This window comes from Mustela nigripes, chromosome 6 (assembly GCF_022355385.1).
Source record: "Mustela nigripes isolate SB6536 chromosome 6, MUSNIG.SB6536, whole genome shotgun sequence".
Classification (NCBI taxonomy): Eukaryota; Metazoa; Chordata; class Mammalia; order Carnivora; family Mustelidae; genus Mustela; species Mustela nigripes.
Genome location: NC_081562.1, coordinates 132556986 through 132584086, shown reverse-complemented (window position 1 = coordinate 132584086; position 27101 = coordinate 132556986). Strand labels below are relative to the sequence as shown.

General features: G+C 39.6%; 1 protein-coding gene across 1 annotated transcript in view; it reads right to left on the bottom strand.

Annotated features, from left to right (window-relative positions):
* The window catches only part of CUBN (cubilin), a 258604-nt gene that overhangs the window by 39555 nt on the left and 191948 nt on the right, over nucleotides 1-27101 (bottom strand). Inside the window, exons 52-58 of the mRNA XM_059404241.1 lie at nucleotides 25837-25958; nucleotides 25050-25275; nucleotides 22977-23164; nucleotides 17294-17450; nucleotides 14978-15127; nucleotides 5012-5212; nucleotides 2301-2430 (exon numbers count right to left, since the gene is read on the bottom strand). Of these exons, the coding sequence (XP_059260224.1) occupies nucleotides 2301-2430; nucleotides 5012-5212; nucleotides 14978-15127; nucleotides 17294-17450; nucleotides 22977-23164; nucleotides 25050-25275; nucleotides 25837-25958 (1174 nt within the window). The remainder of the gene's footprint in view (nucleotides 1-2300; nucleotides 2431-5011; nucleotides 5213-14977; nucleotides 15128-17293; nucleotides 17451-22976; nucleotides 23165-25049; nucleotides 25276-25836; nucleotides 25959-27101) is intronic.

Below are 27101 nucleotides of genomic sequence, written 5' to 3'. Positions count from 1 at the left end.
GACTCAAAGCTGTTTTGACATCTTATTTTTTATCATTTTTCCAGAGAACAGATGATATCTGGAAAAGCCCATTGATAGAAAAGCTTATGTTGCCATGGTACTTTGAGAGCCCTGGTAGAAGAAATCATGTTTTACTAATGTTTACAACTTCTGCAAAAACTGGGCTAATATCTGTTTCATAGAATGTAGGTTCTTAGAGTATAAAAAATTTCCCAACCATGCTAAAAGAATTTTGACTATGATAAGACAAAGCCCACACAGGAAATAGATATATGTTATCAACAGATACGGTATATATATATATCACCTACAATCCTACCCATGTAGAAGCAAATACTGGGCCACCAAGGCACACGGCAAGAAAGAATCCTTATTCTGCCATTCTAGGCAGATGATCCTTCCATAGGGCCTCCTTTTTTGGACCATCTGGCATTTTTTGTTTATTCTTTTGTCCCTTAGACTTAAATGACTTTTTGGACCTTGGGGCACAGCTTCCTTACAAATAGTCCTGGGGTCGGGGGGCGGGGCATCTGCAGATTTCTTCAACATGCAGCCTCTAGACCATTTACTGTCTGGTATAGGAACCCAATCAGACTGGATAAGACTTTTTTATAAAGACCCATTTGACATAGGTTCCTGGAGGCAAACTGCAGAGTATGCGATTTTAGGGATGAAAGTGATCACAGCCACTTGGTGGGGAGGTGGGTAAGAAAGATTCCAGCCCATCGAACTCCTATACAAAACTCTAGGTTGCTATGAAGTACACGAACTTTCAGAGCCCTCTGCCATACGCTGTATATCACTGAAACACAAGAGTTACAAATACGTCATCTCAGATGAATGTGGTTTTGAACTTTATCACTGATAACTGGAGGTTATGGTCCTTAATCAGTGCTGTGGGGAGTAGGTAGGATTAGGGGAGCGTTTTACTGATGATGTAAGCAGTATCATAAGGCACCAGTGTAGAGGTGTTCTGATACATGGATAAAAATACATTTCTCAAGTAGTCAGGAAATATTTGCCCTTCAAGAAATAGCATAGGGAAATATTAACAGCATGGCTTTGGGAGAAAATATGATGTGAATTCAGATTCTGACTTTTCATTTAGTAGCATATCACACTGAGAAAGTAATTTGACCTGTCTGAGCTTCAATTTTCTCATCAGTAAAATGGGTTTAATAATACATGCCTCATATAACTGTTTTAAGAATGAAAGAAGAAAAAAACCATAAAAACAAAAACCGAACAGGAGCGCCTGGGAGGCTCAGTTGGTTAAGTGGCTGCCTTCGGCTCGGGTCAGTGTTCTGGGACTGAGCCCCGCATCAGGCTCCCTGCTCTGCGGGGAGTCTGCTTCTCCCTTTCCCTCTGCTGCTCTGCCTACTTGTACTCTCTATCTCTGTCAAATAAGTAAGTAAGTAAGTAAGTAAATAAATAAATAAATCTTTAAAAACAAAACAAACAAAAAGAATGAAAGAAGAGAACTATGGAAAGTATCAATTAAAGTTCCAATAAATGGGGGCACCTGGGTGGGTTAAAGCCTCTGCCTTCGGCTCAGGTCATGATCCCAAGGTTCTGGGATCAAGCCCCGAATTGGGCTCTCTGCTAGGCAGGGAGCCTGCTTCCCCCTCTGTCTGCCTGACTCTCTGCCTACTTGTGATCTCTGTCTGTCAATTAAAAAAATAAAATTTAAAAAAAATAATAATAGGGCTGCCTGGGTGGCTCGGTGGGTTAGGCCTCTGCCTTCAGCTCAGGTCATGATCTCGGGGTCCTGGGATCAAGTCCCGCATCGGGCTCTCTGCTAGGCAGGCAGGGAGCCTGCTTCCTCCTCCCTCCCTTCCTCTCTCTCTCTCTCTGCCTGCCTCTCTGCCTACTTGTGATCTCTCTCTGTCAAATAAATAGAATCTTTAAAAATAATAATAATAATAATAATAATAAAGTTCCAACAAATGAAAGTGCCCCAAAAATGAAAATTACTTTCTCTTGCTGCTTCCAAGACAGGCTTAAATTTTTACAGTCCATTATACAAAGGCTACACTCACTCCTTTGAAGCCTTCTGGAAAATGACAACACTCATTTTCACTGGTGGAGTGCCTGTTTTCCCCCTTAATCCCTACTGGCTTGCATGGAAGGCGGGACACCCATTTTCCAGATTTATACTAACAAACAAGAACTTCACTCTCCCTTCTTCAGGGTTCTCTTATATACCTCCTGTAAAAATCAGTGTTCCTTATTATAAAGGAATATCTTTTCTGCAAGTAGAGCTGACCCAACTGCAGAGAAGGTACATTTGTCTTACATACTTCAGCTGAAGCACTCTGTCATCTCTAGCGATGATGGTGTACGAACAGTGTATGTCGTTAGGGTAGTCCGAATACGAATAGGCAGGGCTCTTGATGACCCCGGTGGAGAAGTTGAACACTCCCCCACAGGCTGCAGAAGAAGACAGAGAACGATTATTGCTCAGAGCGTGAAAGAGTAATTTTGAGGTATTCTTTACAATTGCACCTTTTTTCCTTAAGAGAGATGCCAACCATTTGCCTTAAAGAACTTAAATCTCCCTTCGTGGTTGTTTACAAACAGTATTGATGTTTTTCACTAAGGTCAGGGGAAGAGACAATAAGGGAGTAGAAGTGGGGAGAATATTTTAAGACACACCTTGGAATGGAATTCGTCAATTCAATGACCAGAGTGAAAACAATGAGAATGCACATTTCACGTGTTGGGGTCCATTCCCTGTATTTAATGAACAGATTGAGAGGGATGACAGAGGTAACTGGAAGCTGAGAAAAGGCACGCAGAGTCCAAGGCATGTGGTGGGCATCTGGGCCCAGGAAGGACTGCGATCCGGAGATCTATAATATAGGTTAAATATCTTAAATATAGAGTTTCCTCCGTCAAGACAGAGTATTATAATGTGAAGTACTAGAAACAGTTTTTGGAACTTTCAAGTTTAGTTCCCTTTGGGCATTCAAGTGGGGTCCTTTGCGTTTCCCATTTAGTTGTGAGCCTCGTAAGGGCTGTATTTGCCCAAATTTGTATTCCTGCTCCTCAGCAAGTGCAAGGCTAGACCCACTCCCCGCCCTGACTCCAGCAATCAACAGCCCAGAACTGTTAGTTGTTTCTATTAGTCAATAAAACCACAGCCATAAAACGACCATAAAAACCCCATTATAAAAAACATTAAATTAGTATTATTTCTGTTTGGCCTTACATATAAGGAGGATGAGCACATGCTGCACAATGATGGAAACTGCCCCACTCATTGCAGGGAGAAATGCTTCTATTTTATTTTATGATTCTCAAATTATAATGTTAGTAGTATATTTTGATGATATTTCTCTGGTTTATATACTGTCAGCAGAGATATTCCATTTACATCTCTTAGAAATGATAAATAAATCGTAGCTGCCATTTAAGGTTGTTTGTTTGTTTGTAAGCCCACATTTCGAGGAAGGCTATTCTCTACACGTACCCATAAGTATACACAGTCTGAGACCCCTGGGGACAACTGTAGTGAATTAAAAGTTAGATTAGTGGGGAGCCTGGGTGGCTCAGTGGGTTAAAGCCTCTGCCTTTGGCTCAGGTGATGGTCTCAGGGTCCTGGGATCAAGCCCTGCATAGGGCTCTCTGCTCATCAGGGAGCCTGCTTCCCCCCTCTCTCTCTGCCTGCCTCTCTGCCTACTTGTGATCTCTGTCTGTCAAATAAATAAATAAAATCTTTTAAAAAAGTTAGATTTGTGTAGCCATTATTCTATTTCAGCTTACAGACAATTATGTGGTTTCTGAAAGCTTATCAATGTCCAAATAACTCCCAAATTTGTACCTGTCAGGATTTGAAATCTTAATGCCAACACTTTTTAAATGGCACTCTCACAGTAGATATGGTAAACCTTATATAAGGGATTTTGGGAAAATGAGAGATTAAAGAGTAGAAGATCATAAAGCAGCATGTAAGTCTCCAACATACCAGTGGGACTAAAAGAATAAACAAACTGATGCTCTTCTTTATACAACAAGAAAACCAGGGGAAGGGACCCTCACTGTGCCCAAATCTATTTTGGATGTGCCCACAGACCTACGGAGTCACACACAGTGACACCTTCCAAATGGGGTCAGGACTCAGGTAACAGCTAATATGAATGACTTGTAAAGGTCTTTTTCATGAGTAGAGAGTTTCAAGACTTTTTTGTGGATGGGAATAGTAATTTATTTGAAAGAAAATGATTTAACTTTAGTAATGACCTTGGTCACATAAAGAAAAAACAAAACAAGCTTTTATCAGATGTATGTGTCCATTTCACTGAAACTAGGATGATGTGGTAAAAATGTCAGTAAGCTAACCACACTTACTGCAGGAGAGGAAAAGATAACTGAAAATAGGGAAATAGAATCTTGTGATTTTGAAACATAGGATTAAATTGTCTACAGACAATGAAAAATGAAAAGATCCTAGTAACTACAAAGGTTTTTGCTCATCCCATGACTTGTCTTCTCACTTTGCCTTTGAAATGGAAAACTTGCAAATTACAATATAGCTGAATACATTAATCTTTTCTTTTCCTTAAGACCTTATGCTTTTGTATTATCAAAAAGTCCTTTCCTCCCTGAAGATTATAAAGATATTTTCTTCTGTTTTTTTCTAAATTTATAAAATACTGTTTTTCACATTAGCAGAGTGACTTGGAGAAATGAGACAGGCATCTGGATAGTCTAGGCCAAAAAGACACCTTTACATAACTTACTACCAACTAAAGACAGCAGGAATGCTCATTTTAACTTTAATTATCAACATAAATCTCAATCTTGCATTTGATTTTCAAAGAGTAGTTCTAGCTAAAGTTCCTGTAGAAGGTTCTCCCCAGTATTTTTGACCAGGCATCTCTTTGATCATTTTTCCCCTTAAAGTGCCCAAGTCTTCAAGCTGGTGATGTATGAATCACAATTAAAAGTCCTTAAGGGAACTAACTAAGAAAAGTAGTAAATTCCAGACTCTATCGTTAGGGCTACTCACGGGTGATCTTATAGTTAAACTTGAATCCAAGGTCTGTGATGTGCGCATTAGAGTAGAAGTTGAGCATCACTGGGCCTAGGAGGGTGACTGGAGACAGGATTTCATCGCCACACACGGTGGCAAAAGGCGTGGAAGAGAAGTTGGAAACCCTGATGATGTGGACGCCATCACTGGCACAGCTTCCGGTTACGGCCGAGCGCGCTGTAGGGAATGACCAGCATTATAATCAGAAGCAGTGCAAGGGATTGGTGCTATAAACTCTCAGACAAAAAAAAAAAAAGAAATGTAATGAAGATTCATGCAATTTACATAGAAATTAAAATGAGAGTCAAGAGCTCTTTTGCTAAGTCACTGTTTAACTTGGTGTCCTGATGAAACAGTGTCTACCCAAGTTACAAATCAAGCACAGGTCTGAGGAAAGAGGTAGAACTTCACAACAGATAAATCCCGCTTTCAAACAATCCAGAATTTTCTTCCTTTATAAAGTGGCTCCTTTAATTCCGTGACATATAAATGTCCTGCCAGGGACACTTGGCTCCATGAGAAGACACGATTTTGCTGTAACGTTGGGAGGTACTAGTGGCATGGAGTGGGGAGGAATGTCATTGAACACCGTCCTCTGCTCAGGGCAAGCCCACACCTCCCCAACCTCCCACCACCACAAAATCACCTGACCCAAAATGTCAACAGCACTGCTTTGGCAAAACCTTGCTTTAACTTCACACTTATATACAGATAAGGGACTCCAACCATGAGAGAGAATTAGAAATTCCTTAGTGTTTAATGAACAGCATTTTTAAATGTTCACACAAACAACATTAACTTGAGTTTAGTGACCGTTAAACATCCAACATTGTTTTGTCTTCTGAATATATATGCACAGAAATACATACTCTGACCCATTCCAAAGAGAAATGCAAAACCTAATAAACAAAAAATTAAAAAGACTTATCACTGCTCCTTAGGCAGCCATTTTTACAGGTAATTGTACTGTGAAAACATTAATTGGGGTCATACCGTGCATGATCTTTTGCAAATTATTTTTTTATTAACATAAAATAACATAACCATGTATTTATGTGATTTTTCTTTTTTTAAAAAGGTTTATTTATTTTTAAAGGTTTTATTTATTCACTTGACAGAGAGACAGAAATCACAAGTAGGCAGAGAGGCAGGCAGAGAGAGAGAGAGAGAGAGAGAGAGGAAGGGAAGCAGGCTCCCTGCTGAGCAGAGAGCCAGAGGCGGGGCTTAATCCCAGGACCCTGAGATCATGACCTGAGCAGAGGGCAGAGGCTTTAACCCACTGAACCACCCAGGAACCCGTGATTTTTCTTTTGAAAACATTGAATTAAATGCATACATAAGATTCTAATATAGAGATGCACCATGTTAAGTTCAATTAATCCCCGCTTGTTTGCTAATTCTATCTTTTCCATCTTATTTTGATTAAAAATACTATTGACACATTCTTGTACGTAGATATTAGCTGAAGTTACTCATTATTTCCTTAGGATACATCTTTAGAAGCTGAGTTACTGGTACTAAGGTAAGATTGTTTTTCAAGTTTATCAAATGGCCCTTTGGAAAGGTGTTATCAGTTCAGAGCACCAGGACCCTTGGGGTAGCTGACATTTTCTCCAATCCTAGATTTCCAACCCCCTGGGGACAAACCTTACCTCATTAACAATCACGCCCCATTTAGCCCTCCCTCTTTACTGATCTCCCCAGCCCTTGGCAACCACTAACCTACTTTCAGTCTTTATGGATTTGTCCATTCTGCACAACTCCCATAAAAAGAATCACATAATATGTAGTCTTTTGTGACCAGCTGCTTTTATTAACATGATGTGTTCAAGGTTCACCCATGTTGAAGCAGCCATCAGAATCCCATTCCTTCCAAGGTGGAATGGTATTCCATTGTAGGGATAGACCACAGTTTGTTTATCCATTTAGCAATTAATGGGCATTTGGTTTGCTTCTACCTTTTGGCTATTATGAATAATGCTACAGTGTTCACGTACAGGGTTTTGTGTAGATATATGCCTTCACTTCTCTTGGGTACCTAAGCAGGAGTGGAATTGATGACTCATACGGTAACTCTCTCTTTCACATTTTGAGGACCTATGTGACTATTTTCCAAAGAGACTGCACTACTTTACCACCCCACCAGCACCATATGAGGGTTCCAATTTCCCACATCCTCACCAACACTTATTATTGTCTGTCTGCCTTTATTTAGCTATCTTAGTGGGTATGAAGTGATACTCATTATGGTTTTTTTTTTTAAGATTTTATTTATTTATTTGACAGAGAGAAATCACAAGTAGACAGAGAGGCAGGCAGAGAGAGAGAAAGGGAAGCAGGCTCCCTGCTGAGCAGAGAGCCCGATGCGGGACTCAATCCCAAGACCCCGAGATCATGACCCGAGCCGAAGGCAGAGGCTTAACCCACTGAGCAACCCAGGCGCCCCTCATTATGGTTTTAATCTGCATTTCCCTATGACTAATGATGCTAAACAGCCTTTCATGTGCTTATTATCCATTTGCATATCCTCTTTGAAGAAATGTCTATTCAGATCTTTTGCCATTTTAAAATTAGGTTATACATTTTTATTGTTGAGTTTTAAGAGTTCTTTTATATTCTGGATACTAGCATGGGCATACATTTCTATTTCTTTGAGTAAATACCTAAAGGTGGAATTGCTGGGCCAGAAATTATAGTTCTATGGATGACCATAATCATAATCATGATTAAACAGGAAAATCACAGAACAAAAGGAAATACACTGATGCTAGATTAAAAACCTGGTTCCACTTTGATCAAATGGCTTGCTATACAGCTATTCATTAAGTATTAGAGCATTAGTTTTTAAGTTGTTGACCTAATGACATAGACTATCACAGTGGTGACTGTCTTAGGAAATTAAGGAAGCGTTGTGAACTATAAGGTAAAATGTGTCATATACTTGATCATGTTTCCAAAATATTAAAGGAACTAGTCCAGTTCTAGAAAGTTCATGAAATAGCAGTGGTATATCTAATATCAACACAACCAAAACTCATTAAGTGTTTATAAAAGATCCATATTCAACAATAAGGAAGTTGGGCAAGGGAGAGGCAGAGGAAGTTGAGAGAGGATTTTTATCTTTTTTCTTTTCTTTCTTTTTTTTTTCTTTCTTTTTTTTTTGTAGATGGCAAGAGAGTATCCATTACACCAATCAAAATGATCTGCTCATTCACACAGCCTGACTCAAAAAAATTGAAAAAGTTATGATACTTAGCAAGTTGCTTGATGGATGAGATATTCTTATATCTTTTCCAACAGTCATTTTGTTAAGGTAGGATGTCCTTCCAAATTTTACCCATAAAAAGTCAAGTATTACATAATATCAGAATTTTTAAAATTATCTGAAGTCTAAGAGCATATCAAGGTTTAGCATAAGCAAGGTAGTATACAAGAAAATGAGCTATAACTGTGTCAAGGGGCATAAAGTCATTCACACATATACATCTTTTTCTCAAGCTCTATTTTTCACATCACTGCATTAGAGCAAAGAGATCAACGCCAATTCTTCAATGACAAGATACTTGGTGACAAAGACCACAGTCATCAGAAAATAATGATATTAAACATTTTTCCATAATCATAGGGGGAACCAATTGAGTATGTGATCAAAATATACGCAAAACGCTCAAGTGGAATATAGTTAAAGACAACTAGCATGATTGCCTTCCAGGGAGGAAAAAGGAATTTAGTCAAGATTTGAAAAAGTTCTTCAAGGACAAAGATAAATACTAAAGTTGAATTTATGGCAGAGAAGTAATAGTTATTAGACATATGAGAACCCATGTCATGGAAAAAGGAACTCCAGTCATTCTTAATTCTATCCTCAGTAAGTAATTTGATTTGACATCTCTGAGGTATTGAGGTATGAATCTATCCTCCAGGATTTGTTTTTATGATTATTTTCCATCCTTCTAAAAAACTTTTAAGAGATGTTTATTGTTTGAAATGGGTAAGGCTCTATCCAGTGTATTGAAATATAATTTTTATCATAGTCTTCAAGACTTTATTACAGAGGAACCTTCAATTCTGAATTCCATCATGGTTCCAAGAACTTGGAAGAGAAATGAAAGGAAACCAGGAAGGAGTAACTCAGCAAATAATATAAACTGGTGAAATTTAGGTTCAGAGTACAATTTTTCTCTAGAGCCATAGACAGAGAGGCAGAGATATGGAAGAGGACTAAGGAATAGGGGGAGATCATTTGGGTTGAAATATTTTAATAGTGTGGCTAAGATCAACTCTTAGCAGTAAACAGTAAAGGGCTCTAGGGAGAAATACAGGAATTAGGGGGCGGCAAATCCCAATTAAACAGTAGCTTGGAGACTGGATTGCTCAATGAGGAATGATCGAGTGGGACAGAGAAGCATGTGCCAGCGTAGAACTAAGTTCCACAGGGTGTGCAGACCAAAGTCTTATTACACGGGCAAGCAAGGAATCCCACATAACTGCACTGTCTGCTCTAGGGTCTGGCCAATTTTAATAAATCATCAGTAGGAACTATTTCAAAAGAAGCACTGCCCAATGGTTTCTAAAATAATAAATTGTGAATTGTGCCTACATTCTGATTTCTTTAGAAATAGTTAAGTAAAGCAAAGAGAAGAAATGATAAGTAGCTAGGTAATGCCATTTAAAAAAAAAAAGCAACTTAGATTACATGGTGGGGGAAATGTGAACTAAGACAACTGACAAAACCTGATTTTTGGTGGGAAAAAGGGCAAAAGGAAAAATCTAAAGCTAAATTTTCTTTTCTTTTTCCATTTTAGCTTTATATCAGGTGTAAACTGTAAAGCAGAACTTCTGAGCTAATTTTTTAAAAGTCAGGCAAATATTACAAAAGACTTCCCATCTGGCTGCTCTGTTAATCTAGACTTATTTTTCTTCGGAGCTTCTGAGGCCATCTCTAGAGGACAGCAAGCAAAAACAGCTGTCCTTCTGTTTCTCTCCACTGTCTGTGCTAAGATACTACTCTACCATTCAATTCTTATTAAGAGAGGAGAGACTGTGGACTCTGAGAAACAAGCTGAGGGTTCTGGAGGGTGGGGGGTTGGGTGAGCCTGGCGGTGGGTATTAAGGAGAGCACGTACTGCATGGAGCACTGGGTGTGGTGCATAAACAATGAATGCTGGAACACTGAAAAGGAATAAATTAAAATAAAATGCACATAAAATATATTAAATCCACAGCAGCTAAACTAAGAACTCTGACTTGTGTTGGGAGAATATTTATTAAAGCGTCTGGAGATTCTGTAATCTCATTATAAATCAAGTCTTAGATGAAAGAGGATTCATGAAACGATGGATAAAACCACCAAGATAGTCAGTCATATGGCCCTTAAAAGGACAAATTCAGTTAATAGGGACTGTGAATTTCACATTTCTGTAAGAAAGTAACTTTTATAAAAGCAATTTAAACTCCTTTTTACTATAACATGCTAAAAAGAAAAAAAGGAAAGAAAGAGTTACTCTGGATCTGAGAGAAACTGAGTTTAGAATTTGCCTAGATGTAGGATTTTTTAGTGAAGAATTTCTAAGCTTCTCATTGTCACCAAGGTGAATCAGTGTTTTTACTGAATTTTAATGACAAAAGAATCAAGATATAGAAGGCAGTCACTTGACATAGACTACCTCATCTGCTAAGTGCTTTATCTATACAGTAAAGAGTAAAAATAAATCGTCTATAATCTTCCCCAGCAACTTCAAGGCATCTACTTGGGCATATGAATAATGAAAACACAAAAATACACTTTTTGACTGTTCAGTATTTGGGAAAATAATTTTTAATAAAATTAATAAAATAAAATTTAATAATCTCTGATTCAAAATATGTACAAACAGTGACAATTTCTCTCTTATGCTTTGTAGTTAGCTTTTGTCTGTTTCTGGGGTTTCATTTTTGACCACAAGAAACATTTTAAAGATTTTATTTATTTGACAGAGAGAGATCACAAGTAGGCAGAGAAGCAGGAAGAGAGAGAGAGAGAGGAGGAAGCCGACTCCCTGCAGCGCAGAGAGCCCGATGCGGGACCCGATCCCAGAACCCTGAGATCATGACCTGAGCCGAAGGCAGCGGCTTAACCTACTGAGCCACCCAGACGCCCCAAGAAACATTTTAAATTTGTCATTTCTCTACCATATTTTAGAAATTGTGAAGCCACTTTTAAGACTACCAAGAGCCATTTCAATCTAGAGATGATATTCAGGAAAAAAAAAAAAGTTGCCTTGTAAATGATCAAATGGAAATTTCTTCCATGACTTTTAATTGATTTCACTGGAATTTTTATACTTCATAAGTGATTATACAGAAAAGATGAGAAGTCCATAGTTCATACAATGACTATTATTGGAATAATCATGATGAGAAACTTAGGCCAACATAACATAACATAACATAACATAACATACAATTTCTGAGCAACTTACTTTTTAGTGGAATGTAGGTCTCTAAACCTTTGTAATCTTCCTATGGTGAAAACACCAGCGTGCGCTTCAATAATCAGAATGATAACCTGACTGGTAAAACCTTTCTTAACAAGTTGTTAGTATTTGGGAGACATGACATATGAACAAGTCTCTGTTCCCATTGTATTCTGCAGCCCGGGATAGCCCATCTTTTTCTTGCTAGATCTACCTTTCGCATTAATGGCCCACCAAAAGAACAGGTCTGGAACCCTCATCTCTGCTGAGATCAACATGGGCTCTGTTGGCACGCTGCGCTCAGAAATGTTTAGACATGTGGTTAGAGTCTTTTAGAAATAGTTCCTTTGGCCTAGAGCAGTTAGAAAGGCCAAGGCTTCTGGGAAAAACTGAGTTTTTCTTGGGAACAATCTTCAGTCTTATTACTACATCCTGAAGATCAATTCCTCAGGCTCACTTTAGAAGGGGCAGAAAGTTATTTTCACTGTAGCAAATAAATCTCTAGTTTGTTAATACTATTCAGTGAACATCAGCATTGGTCTGATTAGTGATAAGAATCTAATTATAAGATAAATCTGATTAATGTTGCCTATTTTGAGAATTATCATAATCCAATTACTCTATAGCCAGAAATTACTCACTTAAACAAGCTGAGTACCTTTAACACTGGAAATGTCACAAGACATTATCAGAAAGTTATCATATTTTAAAAAATCAGCTCTTCAATTGAGTGAGGGTTAGCCAATCTGGAATACCTCAATCTGGAAAAGCTAAGCACCTGTTTGCAGGCAATATAGTAAGGGTGTGTCTGGAGATCTTGACTGGTGGCGGCAAAAATAACAAAACAGTGGGCATTCATCAATGACAGTTCACAAAATAGGCTTCTACAAGCATGATCTGACTTTTATAACTACTGTAACTACTATTCCGTATTTTTAAAAATTCAAGTGATTGTGAAAGATTAATTTGCACAAAGTCACATGACTAGTACATGGCTGACCTGGCAGCAAGATCCATCCTAAAATATTGGGCTCTCTCCTACCACTCCCCACACTCAGTGTTCCACCAGAGTATGCTTGCCCCTTAATCCCACCTGGTCAGCTGAACTCAGGAGCTACTGTTACGGTCAGTATAGGTTTCTTTGTAATAATACGTACACCATTGGTATTGGCAATGTTTTCCGTGGCTATGGTATGTAGTGTATTTACCAACGTCTCCTTTTTTAGCCTAAATGATATTGACATATGACATTCTTGTGTTTATGTAATTTAATGAGAACAAATGCACAATCCAAGTCACATCCTTTCTTCCTATCATTAAGATAACTTTTCCCCAGGGCACCTGGGTGGCTCAGTGGGTTAAAGCCTCTGCCTTCAGCTCAGGTCATGATCCCAGGGTCCTGGGATCGAGCCCCGCGTTGGGCTCTCTGCTCAGTGGGGAGCCTGCTCACTCCTCTCTCTCTGCCTGCCTCTCTGCCTACTTGTGATCTGTCAAATAAATAAACAAAAATCTTTAAAAAAAAACAGATAACTTTTCCCTGATTAAAAAGATAACAGAAGAGGTATAAAGAAAATACATATCACCTATAAATGTATGTATGGGGTAATAATTTTTACAGTAATGCTTAATAGCCTTATGCATCTCTTTTTCTTAAATAGAACATTAGATCATTTTAGATAAACTGTTTTACCTTCCCCTAAAACTTTATATATTGTGAATGCATTTTTATATTACTGGAATTTTGTACAAGCAAAAGCTGAAAAGATGTATTTTACTTCATGTTCCATTTTTTTTTTTTTAAGATTTATTTGTTTATTTATTTGACAGAGAGAGAGAGAGAGATCACAAGTAGGCAGAGAGGCAGGCAGAGTGAGAGGGGGAAGCAGGCTCCCCACAAAGCAGAGATCCCGATGCGGGGCTCGATCCCAGGACCCTGAGATCTTGCCCCGAGCGGAAGGCAGAGGCTTAATCCACTGAGCCACCCAGGTGCCCCTCATGTTCCATTTTTATAGTGACACATTGATTCATACTTGGCATTTTAGCTAACACATGTGCCAAAATTTCATCTTATAGAGATGTAGGAAAAGGAGGTCACAGAAAAAGGAAAAGGTGAGAGAGGCTTTGTATGATTTATCAGTGTGTGAGTACTGACGTGTCATTCCTATTTTCATGAAACATAAATTTTCTGAATGCTGAATACTGTAGGAAATTTTGCTCACTGTAACTTTTCACTGGCAAGGGAGACCCAACCCAAAGAGAAATAAATTTTGATTATGCAGAGGTAGCTTGACAAATTTAGAAACTAAGCATAATTTAGAAATGGAAAATTAATTTGTAAAAAATATTAAATGACTGAATGGTTAAAAATACCCATCTACTTGAAGAGATGTTTTTTTCTAAACTGTGTCCCAGCAGCTACAAAACATCAAGTGTTGTCTATTGTGGTCAGAGCCAGCCCAAACAAACAGGCTTACCACCCCCTTTGACAATATCCCATTTCCTGGAGCTATGGGATGAACCCAAAGGGACACTTGTGGTTAGGGGGTTCACAATCCCTATGGGATTGTTGAAGATCAAAGACAGAAAGGAGGTGAAAGGGGTCCCATGGTAACATTGAATCAAACTAGAGTGCATTTATTATATTTATTTATTCATACTTTCAACATTTATTGAGCACCTACTCTGAGTAAGATAGTTTCTCTTGTTAGTGTTCGGTGTTTACACATGCGTGCAGGTGTGTGTATGCACAAAGCACAAATGAATACATTGAAAACAATTATTAACATGTAATACCTTCCAGACTTTTTTTCTTTAAGCAATTTACATGATGCTTGTGTTCTTAAAGCTCTTACGTTACTTTCTCACTTCCGGATGGAATATGTAGAATGGTATACATGTTTTTAAAACATTGGATGGAATTTTTTGGGGCGCCTGGGTGGCTCAGTGGGTTAAGCCTCTGCCTTCAGCTCAGGTCATGGTCTCAGGGTCCTGGGATTGAACCCCACATTGGGTTCTCTGCTCGGCAGGGATTCTGCTTCCCTTCCTCTCTCTCACCCTGCCTGCCTCTCTGCCTACTTGTGATCTCTGTCAAATAAATAAATAAAATCTTTTTTAAAAAATTGGATGGAATTTTAATCAAGTGTACATCAAAAATACTCTGTGACATTTTAAATATTTTCTTCAAATGGCGATTTTACACTAACTCTCCCTCATTTATCACTCATTCATTTATTAAGAATCAGTTTTTGGGGGCGCCTGGATTGTACAGACCATGGGTGTCCCATTCCTGATTTCAGCTTGGGCCATGATCTCCGGAGCGTGAGACTGAGACCCACATCAGGATGTGGGCTCAGTGCAGAATCTGTTTGAGATTCTCTCTCCCCTCTCCCTCTTCCCCTCCTGGTCCTGCTCTCTCTGTCTCTCTGAAACAAACAAATAAATCTTAAAAAGAGAAAATCAATTGTAATTTACCTAAGAATAAACTTACCTTCCAGATGGAAAGACTCAAAAGTCAGGAGGACCAGGGACAAAGGACCAGCCTCTATGAAGTAGGTGCAATTCATGTTGTTGTCATATTGCTCTGGGTAGTTTGGAGAAAGGATGTAACCTGAAGGGTTTGTGAAATTACCTCCACATCCTACATGGGAAGAAAAGGGCATTATCAGAACAATTGTTCTCACGTGTAGTATCTTCTTCATATCAGTGAGGGAAAAACTCAAATTCTCTAGAGACATATTCCCTGAGTTACTCCAACGGGAAGAAAGAGTAACTAAGAGGATGGAGCTCTGATTTTAAAATAAACATACAGACAAAATGAGAACATTCTTTATGTTTTAGAATATATTGCAGAGTTTTGGGCTAAGTAGTAGCAACTTTACCACAAAATCATTGCCACTTATTTTGAAGATAATATGGAAAGGAAAACTGAGCAAAGACTGAATATGGTTCATGTAGATAAAGAGATAAAACAGATGAAGTGGTTTGTTTCTGGTGAGTACCACTTAATGGGTTTTTGTTTTTGTTTTTTTCTAGGCTCCATGCCCAATGTGGGGCCTGAACTCATGACCCTAAGATCAAGAGACACATGTTATACTGACTTTGAGCCACCCAGATGCCTGCCACTTAATGACTTTAAAGTATCTTATAATAATATTAGGAAGCTATGTATTCTCATTAGTATTATAATCTGGCCCCCCAAAACCAAACTATTTTTAAAAATGTTGAATTTACCCATGTCCGTTCTTATCAAGTTCTCACATGAATGATTCCCTGGTGTCAGGATTAGAGAATCATCCTCTTACTGATGTGGAGAACAAAGGCAAAAGAAATGTAGGAAAAAATGAAACTTCCTTCCAACTTGCAGCCCACTGACAAGTACTTGAGACAGAGTGACCTTCCTCCAGGAACTCAGCTGCCTCAATGTTAATACTTTGCTAGAGGCAAAAAAACACTTTAGCTTGACATTAGCTGGCCCTCCGGGATCCTGTAAGTCTTCTTTAATATATGAAAATCCACTTGGAAACATCCCTTTATCTCTCCCCATCCCCAAGATATATGTTAGCAATCACTCTCCAAACATATGGCCCACTGATAGACAGCTGAAGGGTTTCATGACTAAGGTTTTACAGCAGACAGTAATAAATGACTCCTTAAGGTCCTGGAAACCTTGCTTCCAAATTCCTTAGAGATCTCTGCTATCCCTAACTCCCTGCCAACTTGAAATTACATAACAGTCACCCCTTACCTTACAGCCTCCATGCAGCTCCTTCTGCCCATGGGTCCTGTCCCGGTGCTTTAATAAAATACCTTTTGCCCACCGAAGACATCTCAAGAATTCTCTCTTGACTGTTAGTTCCCAAGCCCCAACATTTCACATCATTACCACTAAAATAACATTTGTTTTCATATAACCACTAACTAGTTAATCCATATCGCTCTCTGACCTATCACAGAGGAAAATACCAATATCCTTCTAAACTGATATCAGAACACACAATTATGAACACATATACATGCACAGGAACCCAGCGAGGGCGGCCCTGGCATTAGGCCTGGGCTGGCCTTTCCTTCTTCCCTTTCCGCTACCCCGTCCTTCATTCAAGTCTGAAACACCTATTCACCGCATCACTCTCTCTAATTCCTTTCATTAGACTTTTTCATAAGCAGCGGTTTGCAAATGAGTGGCTACTTGACTGAACTCAGCCAACAGGCACGCATCATTGCTTCTCAGACCTGAAAGCCAATCCATTCCCCACAAATCTAGTCTGTGAGCAGTAATTGGAGAAGGAAGAGAAAATCCTGGAGAAAGTGGCTCCCAAAGTCGACTCCCTTGCAGAGTTATCTGGATGAGTGCAAACACATGGAAGTCCTCACCCATGGAAACCGGGTGAGTTTCAGGGGAGTCTAGTGAGGCCTGACAATGAATCAGTGGGCTCTGATTTCTATGGGAAGGTCAAGGTGCTGCTCACCCGCCACTCTGATCACCTACTAATTACCAGCCTCATGGGCTTCTGTCTACTTCCTGCCCACTCTGGGTTTTAGGCTCAGTTTTAGATGTCCACCAGGAGCACTCGGGCCTTCTGTGTCATCTCTCAACTGGCCTGTCATTGAATTCAGTTCCACTCTCACTGCTTTTTGAAGGAAGGGTGTACTCTGGGGATCAGGTGCTTGGCCCACGCTCTCTCCCTAGGGCCCCCAGTTCCAACCAACCCTGGCACAGCTCCCCCACCCCCACCCCGCAAGCCATCCTGTGGCAGCCCCACCCTCTCAAGGACCTCCCACTGTGGTTTGGGGGGCTACTTACGGCTCACAAAGGATGCAGAGAAGCCCTGAGCTGGGGTTTCCTGAGACTGGAACACAGCCGTAAACGCATTTCTTGGCGTGAGGATGGACGCGGGAGCCCTGCTCCCACAGCTGGTGGCTAACAAGGCGTCGTCGACTTCCTCAGTCCCCGCCCACACCTAGCAGAGCCACAAACATGACTTAATGCTTGAGGTGTTCCCCTGCCCACACTTAAACGTGCTTAGGCTGGAAAGTAATGGAACTCGGACGTATATAGACCTAAACACAATAGCAAATAAAACGCACGCAAATCTGTAATATTTTCTTTTGAGAATAGTGTTTTTAAGCTGCTTTTTAACAGCATCTCCCATTCCCGACTCTTCCAAGGAGACTGTGCCATTTTTGTATAGCTAGGCAGTGACTGCTAAGAGAAATCAACCACCACTCATTTTCCTCCTACTTTCTCCTTGGCCCGCTCTGGCTAACTTAGATTAGGAGGCATCAAGGGAGGCTGAGCAGCGAAGTGGGCTCCTTGTGAGGCTCACACTTCGTTCGGGGGGGATGGCACACAGTGGGTCGCCAGTGGATAACATTTACCAAGAAGAAACCCATGGAAGTCAAAGTATTTGCAGAGCATGAGGAAAATGGACATGAATTCCCAGTAGACATGTACTTAGCATGAATTGGAATAAATCGCAGAAGACTTCCTGGCAGTGTTCATTTTGAAGAAAGGATGAGATTCAGCCACGGTGTGCTATTTACTGAAAACTGGGTTGGCAGCTCCCAGGCTGTCATTTAATTGGTCCGGCCGCTCTAAAAGAATTAGCTCATATACCCATTTGAAAAGTAGCTGCTAAGGAATGAACTGTGGGCATCGGAATTCCACATCAAGCTGATCCTCAGGGGAAAATGTTACTCATAAAATCACAAATTTAAATGCAGAGTTCCAACTAGGAAAGGAGCAGTATCTGAGCTATCTATGGAGAGAACATAACAGGGGGCTTTTCCCCGGTCTGGGCAGGGATGGCTGCCTGAGGAAGCCCCTGTGGCAGGAAGGGGCGGGGCTACTGCAAAGGATGGACTGGGAACCGTGTCTGTTGCCAGGGAGGTTGCAGAGTCCCTGCCAGCCTGGAGCCTCAGGGCATTTGAGGGATCTGAGAACCGTCCTGAAATGGCGAGGGGCCACCGGAAAACTTCGGGCTCTGGGATACTTGGTTTTGGAAATCAGTGCAGTGGGGACAATAGGAAGAAATGGGAGGCCGCTGGGAGCTCAGCCAGGAGAATTTTGCAGTCGTTCACGCATGAGAGCATGGCATCTACGGTGTGGAGTCACTCGAGGAAAATACAGGTAGGAAGGGGAAGACATACACATGCCTGGGGCAAAGAGACCACTCAACACATTTCACCAGGGAAGACCCAGGCAGTTGAGTGACTCTCCACAAGGAGCAATCGTGCCTTCCCTAAGGGATATTTGGTAGTGTCTGGAGGCATTTTTGATGGCAATATTTGGTGAGCGGGGTGGCACGGAGTGGGTAGGGGCCAGGGAAACTCTAAACATCCTTTGATGCACAGAATGAGCCCCATCCTCACCCCCGACTTCTTAACTAGCCTAAGAAGATAAAATGGGTTTGGACTAGTCTGACTTGCCTATTCAACATTTTCTTCACATCCAATTCTGTGAAATTACTCATTGGACCACATCACTTTTAAGAATATTCCTCAAAGAAAGCCATAAAATAACAAGCCATTAAAAACATTTCTGTGGGCAGATCAGTCTAGAAGAAAAGGTGTGAATCGGCACTGATTCCTAGATAGTGCTGATTTACTATTTCTCAGTCTTTCAAGCCCTGTCATATCCAGTGATTTTCAAACACTGGGCATCCAGCTGTTAGTTATATTACTGAAGTCGAATGATGTTTGTCATTTATTAGATATAGGAGGGCTCTGTCACGGGAGCTACTAAGAACAAAGGCACAGATATTCAGTCAAATAGCTAAAATCAAAAAGGTCTTAGGAAAGAAACACATACTTCCAAATTTCAGTAATATCTCCTTTAACTCGTCCCTCCCCTCCTCCATCGTCTTAACTATCCAGGAAAGTACTTTACAGAAATTTTCTTTTTTTTTTTTTTTTTTTAAAGATTTTATTTATTTATTTGACAGAGAGAGATCACAAGTAGGCAGAGAGGCAGGCAGAGAGAGAGAGAGGAGGAAGCAGGCTCCCCGCTGAGCAGAGAGCCTGATGCGGGACTCGATCCCAGGACCCTGAGATCATGACCTGAGCCGAAGGCAGCGGCTTAACCCACTGAGCCACCCAGGCGCCCCAACTTTACAGAAATTTTCTATTCAGATTTTTAAAAATTATACATTCGCCTTACTGAGAGATAGATGTCTGCATACAACGTTACTGGAAAGACGAAGTGACAGCTAGAACTTTTAGTGAAGAATCTCAAGTGCTTTAATTAAGAATTTCAAGAACTTCCTGAAGTCATTAATTATGGATCTGACATCCTACCTTTTGGCCCAGGAATATAAGTGTTGTAATGATAATAATGGTGAAGAGTTAGTCAATATTTCCTGCTGCCTTGTCACTCAAGAGCTCGTTTCATTGCCTTTATAACCCAGGACTCATCAAAACCATATGGGACCAAAGAATGCCAAGAAGTTGTCATTAAGTCAAACACTTTCTGGCTTTTCTTAAGGTTTTGTGTAATTCAGCCTGGCTGTACATGATGTTTTATCATTCAATTTAAAAAAATTGCTTATTAAGATACCTACAGATTCACAGGCAGTTGTAAGGTATCATCTAGAGAAATCCCTTGTACACATTCCCCAGTGTCCCCCAACACTGACATCTTGCCAAACTATAGTATGATAACATAACCAAGATGTTGGCACTAATGCAGTCCACTGATCTTACTCGATTTCTCAGTTTTACTTATACTCATGTGTGTGTGGGTGTGTGTGTATTTAGTTATCTACCACCAGGTTCAAGACAAGGAAGAGTCCCAACACCCTAAGGGTCCCTAGAGTTGCCCTTTTTATAATCATACTCAATTCATTCCCATACCCCCATCTTTGTAAACTATGGCTGTCCTCCATTTCTAACTATTGTGATTTCAAAAATGTTACGTAAATGGAACAAGAGACTATGTAACCTTTGGGTATCAGTTGTTTTCATTCTGTGTGATTCCCTGGTGATTTATCCAAATGATTGTTCTGTCAAGGGTTGGTTTAATTTTTTTTTTTTTTTAAGATTTAATTTATTTATTTGACAGAGAGAGATCACAAGTAGACAGAGAGGCAGGCAGAGAGAGAGAGGGAAGCCCGACGTGGGACTCGATCCCAGGACCCTGAGATCATGACCTGAGCCGAAGGCAGCGGCTTAACCCACTCAGCCACCCAGGCGCCCCAAGGGTTGGTTTGATTTTACTGAGGACTTGCATTCCCTGGTAGGTATGTGCTAGTTAGTTTAACCATTCACCTATTCAAGGACATGTGCACTGAATTCAGTTTTGGGCTACCAACAAATAAAGCTGCTATCAACATTTGTATATGGGTTTTTATGACAACGTAATTTTCTTTACTCTGGGATAAGTGTCTAAGAGGGCAATTGCTAGATCTTATGGCAAGTGCATATTTAGTTTTATAAGAAACTGCTGAACCATTTTCAGAGTGGCTGTACCCATTCCCACTAGCAATGAGTAAGTGATACAGCTTCTGCACAACCCTGCCAGGATTTGGTCTTATGATAGATGTATAGTGATCTCTGATTGTGGTTTTTTTTTTTTTTTAAATTCTCAGTTTTCCTAGTGGCTAGTGATGTTGAATGTCTTTTCATTGTCTATTTACCATGCTATATATCCTCTTTGGTGAAATATCTGTTCAAATCTTTTCCCCATATTACAGTTGGAGTCTTTGTATTTTTACTGTTGGTTTTGACTATGCTGTATGTATTCTAGATCGTAGCCTATTGTCAGATAGGTGCTTTGTACATCTTTTCTCCTGGTTGGTGGCTTGTCTTTCCATCCTCTTCACATAGGCTTTCACAGATTAAAAGATTTTTAATTTTGATGAAGTAAGATTTATCAATTTTTCTTTTTATGGATCATTCTTTAGATGTTTAGTCTGAGAAATATTCATCTATCTCTAGGTTTTAACAATTTTGGGCTATTTATTTTCCCCTAAAAGTGCATACCTTACATTTTAGGGTGTGGTCTATTTTGAGTTAAGTTTTGTACAAGGTGTGAGCTTGAGGGTTGCTTGCTGGAGTTGGACTCTCTTGCTGTTCTGCCCTCTGCAGTGTCTCCTGGCAGAATCAGAAGGCTCAGGCCTGGCAGGGGAAGAGGGCTTCCTAGGCCATTTAGTTTGAGCAGGGCTCCAAATGGACATCACCTGCCAGTTGTGTTGGCTTGGCCAGATGTTAGAGGTATTCCTACTCGATCAATAGGAGAAATGGGCCTAAATAACTTTTCAAATTCCGTTTGTACAACTGATGAACTTGCAAGGCTTTACATACATCTATACATTTGAAGTTTACTCAGTCTATGAGAGAGAGTCCGTGAGAAAGTTCATTTGCTTCATGAAAAAAGCCATTAGGAAGAGTTGTATTAGATGTGTTCCATTAGACACATATTTTATAAAAGTATGGGATTTTTATTCAACTAGTAAGCATGGATCCATTAGATATAAAACATAATCTGAAAGATGATATACAATAATAACATCAACAGTAAAATGCCACTACTATTCATTAGATGGTTTTATATTCCAAGTACTGAGCACTATTTGTGCTATTATATCATATTACCTCTAATGCTTAAAACAGTCCTACTAATGGACAAATTGTTCTCTTTGTTTTATGGGGAAGAAGTTAAGTCCAAATGTTTAATTAGCTCACAGAGGAAAATGCAGGTGGTAAGTGCAAGAGATATGGATGGAGTCCAGGCTAATGTGAACTTAAGGCCAATGTCTTTTCCACTTAAAGGTGGAAAGGTCTCTTGGAGATATATTACATATGAGATCCAAATAGCAGAGTCAGAATGAATTTATCATACAGCCATCACAATCAGAAGTCAGAGAAGTGAGGTCGGTGTCCCATAAGCGGTATTTGCCATTTTAGAGAAACAGAGCCTTACTGACTGCCCCACTGCCATAATTTTACACGAGTAAAATGTTCTTTTCAGCTTGTGAGCTTTTGAGGCCTGCTGTGGAAGCTGGCACTAATCACCTCTCTAGCCTTCTGTAATTTTCATAGCATACTTTAAGTGTTGCCGGTAACGGGGCCTTACGTTTCTTTTGTCCTTGAGGACCTACTAGAAAAGAAATAAAAAAAAAAAAAGAAAGAAAGAAAAAGAAAGAAAGAAAGAAAGGAAGGATACAACAAAAAAATCTGGCCCTCCCTCTTCAGTTTCCACAGAAAGGAAGAACCCTAAGTATGCATGACAATTTAATAAGGCCAGAAAACAATCTCCTTAATTAGGTTACTTTGCCTACATACCAGCAAATGAAAAGTCACAGGGCAGTATGTGTGTTGTGGTTCAAGTTTTAACTCCTAATAGTTGAGATTTCTCACATTTTTATTCAAGAAATCCGAGCAAGAAAATTGCCCTTTACTTACTTGGAGAAGCAATGAGTCATTTCTGGTCTAAATGTTTATGTTCACAAAACCAGCTCGGCTCCAATTAAAGGAACAAGCACGCTCACCTTCACGAAGCTGGTCTGACATTGTCCATCACCGCTGGGGATTAGGAAGTTGTTGTCAAAGCTGATCTCCAACTGTTGGCTTTCGTGAGTAATGACGGTCCAGGAGCATCTGCTGTTCTCAGGAAAATTCTGAGGCCAGTGAGGAGATCTGATTGTACCATTATCTGAATGAAGTATTCCCCCACAACCTGAGAAGTTGCCATGGAAAAGTCATTAATTTGAGAGGAAAATAACTACTTTCGTAGCCCAAGATTTCCAAAGGAGACAAGTTTCAAAATGTGAGATTTCAGGTTCTCTTTCCTTACACAGGAGTCACTGGCCTCCGGGGCAGGATACGACAAGAACTCTGAAAAAATGTGAGGTGAACTGAATCCAGAGGAAGCTTTGGCTATTTATGTTTTGTTGCATTTATGCTGAACTCACCTGAGGACACTAATTCATGCCATAAAGAGGACAGACCTATTCTATTTTCAAACAGTGACAATATTTTTTAACTCCCCTTGAAGCTATATAGTATTTGTGAACCAGCAATCCCAAGTTCTGTATTTTATTTTACTGTGAATACAAGAAAATATAAGTCTACACTCATTGGTAATTTTACTCTAACATACAGGACTAGAGAAAATGATTTTGAGGAGGGGAAAATTCTTCCATTACACAATCTGATTCATTCATATTGAAACTCTGATGGATTAAAATAAGGCATAAATTGAAAGGAAGAAAATATCAAATTATTTTATACATTAAAATATGTACTTAAGAAGGACACCTGGGTGGCTCAGTTGGTTCAGCATCTGCCTTCGGCTCAGGTCATGATCCCCAGGTCCTGGGACTGAGTCCCACAGATGGTTCCCTGATCAGAGGGAAGTCCGCTTCTCCCTCTGCCTGCCATTCCCTCTACCTGGACTCTCTCTCTCTTTCTCTCTCTGACAAATAAATAAAATCTTTTAAAAAATGTACTTAAGAGATGACAAAAGGAAAACTATGAACTCAAAACAAAATGAAGTTAAATCAAAGAGTAGTCCTGTATCTTTTGCTTCTAAACCCTTGGAAAACTAATGGTTCACCTAAAACTACCCTCCATTCAACAGCAACCAGTGGTTTAATAAGAGAAAGCTTGACTCCTTCCACAAAAACCTTCATAATAAACTTGGACTCTTCTAGAAAGAATTACCCTGTGTGATACTGCAAGGTTTTAAAGAAATCCTGACTATAATATGCAGTGCAATTTTTTTTTTTTTTAGATTTTATTTATTTGTGAGAGAGAGCGAGCATGCACACACAAGCAGGGGGAGGGGATAGGGAGAGAGAGGAGCAGGCTCCCCACTGAGCAAGGAGCCTGATGCAGGGCTTGATCCCAAGATCCTAGGATCATGACCCGAGCCAAAGGCAGATGCTTAACCGACTGAGCCACCTGGCACCCGTCCAATGCAACTTCTTTTATTTTCTGGGAATTTCCATGAGGTTTATATTTTATATGCACAAAATACTACCCTTTTGAAATCAAATCTATTATACTTTGCCACCTACAGGGCACTCATTCTAAGTCACAAATCTTGCCACTTTGCTGCTCAAAACTCTTCAATGGCTCTGCCTTTCTCAAGGGACAATAGAGAAGACAAGGCTCTTCATGATATGCACCACTTAACTTCTTGCTTTCAGCTTACCACTCAGCATTCTGCCTCCAAGATCCAAATATTCTGAACTACTTGTGATTTTTTAATTTTGATTCTCTGGTTATGCCAAGCCCTTCTGCCTATGTAGGCAACATAGTGAAGTGTGAAGATCAGAGTTTCTGGGCCCCACTATCTTTATTCAAATCCTGACTCTACCAATGACTAGCTCCATGACTGGGAAAACTATCAACCCGTTTTTCTCCAGTTTCCATCCACGTAAAATGGAGAAAACATGTATGATATCGCATCTTCCTTATGAAGTTGTTACATGAGATGACATGTGTAAATAGCCCGAGTTGAGTCTAACAGAGAGTCGATATAAAATGCATACTTATTAAATTATCAATAAATTAAAAAAGCACATCAATTTAAAAAGTACACAGAATGTTTCTTTTACCTAAAGTCTGTGTGTTCCATGTGGCATAAAATCCACCATTTTGCATTGAATGGTCTGAGTTAAAAATCACCATCAGCTGGTTGGAACCAGACTGGATCGTCCTGGGGTTTGAACTTCCACAGTATTGTCCTATTATGGGTGATCCAGGAGAACCACCATTCCTGACAGTGACAGAGTCCCAAACACAGGTTGCATGGGCTTCAATATCAAAGTCACTAAATGTTAGCTGCAGGAGAGAAAAGAGACAATGAGGTACCCTGAGTGGTAAGTGAGATGAGCTACCTAAAGTTAGATAAGGTCCTCACAAACCCTTTTACTTTGTTTTAATTTATATAATTTTATATGTATGTTTCTTATTTACCTTTCCCCTGCCCTCCTCTCTTTTTCTTTACTGGGGATTCTACTGGAAATTTTGAGAGGAGAAAATTTTCCTGGAACTGGAGTCAGTAGGAGGAACCTCTTCAGTCCAGTGGAATGGGATGGCAACTCATATCGAGAATGTGATTACAAGTCTCTCCTGGATAAGAATATTTCATATCTATATCTATATCCATATCTATATCTATATCTATATCTATATCTATATCTATATCTATCTTCTCCTATGCTTGTAAAAGAGATTTCTTCAGTTGCTGGATACTTGTAGATGTCTGTACTCTAATGAGCTCTGGGGGAGAAAATGAACTGATCACAGGCTCAAAGCCTATTCTAATCGCTTGCTTATTAGAAGAACTCTGTTTCCACAGCGGACATGGTATTTTTGTTCTAGAACAAAATCAGAACTCACGGTGATGGTATGGCCTTGTGGGGCTTCCAACAACCAGGAACAATGGGTCAAGCTATCATAAGAGGCTGGATAGTTGGGGCTTGTGATCACTCCACTCTCACCCAGCTGTATTCCACCACAGTCTAAAATGAGATTTTAACCTTATTTAAGATATAAGATATAAGAAAACAAAACAAACAAACCAAAAAAAAAAAAAAAAAACCACTGAAAAACAAAAAAAAACAAAAAAAAAAAAAAAAAAAACCTCTGCAAAGCCAAAAGAAGTAGGTCTTATAGCATCATACTTTATGATTTTAAAAAAGCAGTCAATGAATAAATAGATGAAAGTGTTAAATGCAAAGTAAAACTGGGTAGAAGATTAGAAATAAACAGAATCTCATATAGTGTGAATTAAAAAGAATCACACAGGGAAGACAGGATTATGTTTAGGACAAAGAAGAAGGAAGATGATCTGTACCACAAATGGAGAATAATTAGATGTGCATATAACTGACACTCTGACTAGGATGAAGTAAATAACACTGCCTTTCTTGAAAAAAACAAAACAAAACAAAACAAAAAACAGGCCAATAAAAATAAATACAAGCTTGAAGAATATGGTCCAAACCACAACTAAAGAATTTGTCAGGTGATGAGAAGCACTTGTATCTGTAGTCAGCTATCAAAGTACACATCAGCATAGCAAGTTGAAGAACAGATCCATCTTTGAAGTGTAAAATTGTCTTATTTTCCACATGAATAATACTGCTTCCTGAAACCTGGCTCTCTTCTTTCAATCCAATAAAGAAAAATCAACCGGCAAGATGGTTGATCAATCTTACTCCCTCTCCCAATCAACCATTTGATTATAACACAAAGAAATGTTTGTTAGAACCATAACCAAATATATATTGATTCATAGCCAAACTTCATAGAAAAAAAAAAAAAGGATTTCCAAAATCTAAAAAAAATTAAGTATACTCAAATTCTGAGGGGCAATCTCAAACTGAGACTATGTCAGTCTGAAAGGATGTAGAACCAAGATGTGGGCCCCAGAGGTCAGCATCTGAGGTCTTGATGACCATGTGGGAGAACATATGGTCTTGGACCCACACATAAGGAAGGGCTGGAGTTGAGACTTCTACATAATATTGGGGGTGTAAAAGAACTGCCATATTAGTGAGAGGGACTAGAAAAATTCTGATGGTCCAGAGAAGCAGCAAAGAGCAGTGCTGTCTGAAAATGAATTTTCAGATACAAACTGAAATGTCATAGATGCAAATCCA